This window comes from Clytia hemisphaerica, unplaced genomic scaffold (assembly GCF_902728285.1).
Source record: "Clytia hemisphaerica strain Z4C2 unplaced genomic scaffold, Clytia hemisphaerica genome assembly, whole genome shotgun sequence".
Classification (NCBI taxonomy): domain Eukaryota; kingdom Metazoa; phylum Cnidaria; class Hydrozoa; order Leptothecata; family Clytiidae; genus Clytia; species Clytia hemisphaerica.
This window is the reverse complement of record NW_027104200.1, coordinates 814,315-816,549: the sequence shown is the minus strand read 5'-3', so window position 1 is coordinate 816,549 and position 2,235 is coordinate 814,315. Positions and strand designations below refer to the sequence as shown.

Sequence of the window (2,235 nt, the reverse complement as noted above, 5' to 3'; positions counted from 1 at the left end):
AATTGATGTTTGATAAAATATCTATATTTCGAGCATAACTTCACTCATCTTTCAGGATTGTAAAATGTAAAATTAAGTTGCTACTTATGTGAAAAATTGGAAAAAAAATAAAAAAACAATGCGCTAATTGAAGGCTATTAAAATTGTAAAATGGTTATAAGACCAACTGGCATTTGTAATTTGGCATTTGCTCATGAGGGATTCGATTTTAATAGCTTTTCCATTGTCTTTCTGTCATGGCATTTAAGGAATCGTCTTTTTAGAGTCATTACTGAAAAGGTGATTCCCTCAAGTTCAACTTTGACAGATCAAACAATGATAAGCATGGAATTTCTCAAAAACTGCAGTCATTAAGACTGAAACTTTTTGCCGTAGGGCTAGGCTATGGCAAATTTTGCAAATTTTACAATCTATAGAAAGAACTGAATAAAAAACGTGCAAATACTTTAAAAAATCAAAAATGTCATTTTTTCTCTTTGTTTTGGTTCCTTTGTTTGATTTGAAATGCCAGAAAAGGGGACATTCCTTTGCTCAAAATGGCATTTCAAATGCCAACGTAATGCCAACACGCTGGCATCATTAGGCATTTGACAAACCGAACAATTGCGCGGAACAATAGAATTCAAAAGAATACTGCAAGCAATTACAAATGCCAGGCTGGTCTAAACGCAGCCAAGGTCGTAATAAAAAGTAGTTAAAAAAGGTATAATTCTCTAGAGGCTTTTAGGCCGTTGTTTAAAATAGGTTTCAGTCTTTTGATATGTAAAGCTTCTTTGTATAGAAGTGATGACCAATTATCACTGGAATCAATTACTGACGTATTATCATTTACGAGATTTATGTAGATGGGGCGAAAATTAGGCTTTTCAATACCAAGCGTCAGGAGGGTAGTTATAAACTTGACTTCAGAGCACTCCTTCAAATGTTCGAGAACTGCACTCTCCTTCTTTGTAGCATGTTCTGAGCATCGCGTGAATAAATTCCTCTCCGTTTTGCCGACATAAGAGGCACGACAACCAGGGCAGATAAATCGATAAACAATGTTCGACTTGAACTTCAAGGGTGTTGGGTCTTTCATGTTGGTGTAGAAGCCAATTTTGTGTGTTGAATAGATTACTCGAAACCTGACATTAGTGTCTTTCTTGAGAAAAAACTTTAATTTTCTTTTTAATGCAGAAACAAGTTGTTCTCCTGTCGGGCCAGCGTAAGGGATACGTAACCAGAGTGTTGTCGGTATGGTATTATCAGCGTTGTCATTTTCAGAGTGTCGGGGACTGGTTGCGGTTTTAATGATTCTGTTGACGACAAAGCGAGGAAAACCATTCCAAGAAGCGAACTTTTTGATCAGGTTAATTTCATTTTTCAATTTAGCAGGATGACAAAGTTTGGTGGCACGGTTGGCAAGGCTAGAAATCCATGCTTTTCGGTAAGACCAAGGAGCGTAGCTATCAAAATTTGTATATAAGCCAGTGTTTGTATCTTTTCTAAATATAGATAGACCATCTGGTGAAATCTCAAGATCTAAGAAGTGCGGTGTTTCATCTTCAAATTTGTCAACTGTAAATTGAAGATTTTTATCAAATTTGTTAAGGGAGCAATGAACTTTATCGATATCTACTGGACGAATGACAAGGAGTGTATCATCAACGTATCTTGAGTAAAACTTTACGATACCAGAATCAATATAAGGTTTAATGACAGATTGTTCGAGTTCTGTCATTATGATATTTGCTAGTACAGGGCCAAGTGAACTTCCCATACTAACACCATCTAACTGTTCATAGAGAATGTTGTTTGCTGAAAATACTGTTTTTTTACAGGTGTCTTGAATTAATTTTCTGAGTGTGTTTTTTGAGATTTTAGTTTGTAACAAGTTCTTGTTATAAATTCGATCGATAATGATGTTTATTGTTTTAGATAAGGGTACGTTAGTGAATAAAGAGGTTACATCAAACGATACAAAGACTTAACCATCGTCAAAAAGTGCTTTTGGAATCTGGAATTTTTTCGGCAGCAAAGATTTTCAAAACTACTAAAAACCACATCAAAACATCAGCCACCGTATTTAGACTTCCAGCCAACAGCCATTTTGTTTCAAAATAAATCTATGTTTTCATTTTCATTTGTTTTCCTTTTTTCTGCAGAGTCAGCTTTTTCCATAAATTATGCGCGCGCATAAAAATTATCAAATTGCGCGCTAAAATACTGCTAGATAATACGCCGACAGCTGGCTAA

General features: G+C 35.3%; 1 protein-coding gene across 1 annotated transcript; it reads right to left on the bottom strand.

Annotated features, from left to right (window-relative positions):
* Positions 1-694: 694 nt before the first annotated feature.
* LOC136815270 (uncharacterized) lies at positions 695-1,720 on the bottom strand. Its single transcript, XM_067071712.1, has one exon. It carries the CDS (start codon positions 1,718-1,720, stop codon positions 695-697), a length of 1,026 nt encoding a protein of 341 aa, XP_066927813.1.
* Positions 1,721-2,235: the final 515 nt, after the last annotated feature.

Excerpts from the sequence above, each read along its gene's own strand:
- LOC136815270 (XM_067071712.1), bottom strand. The coding sequence starts at position 1,720 with ATGACAGAACTCGAACAATCTGTCATTAAACCTTATATTGATTCTGGT.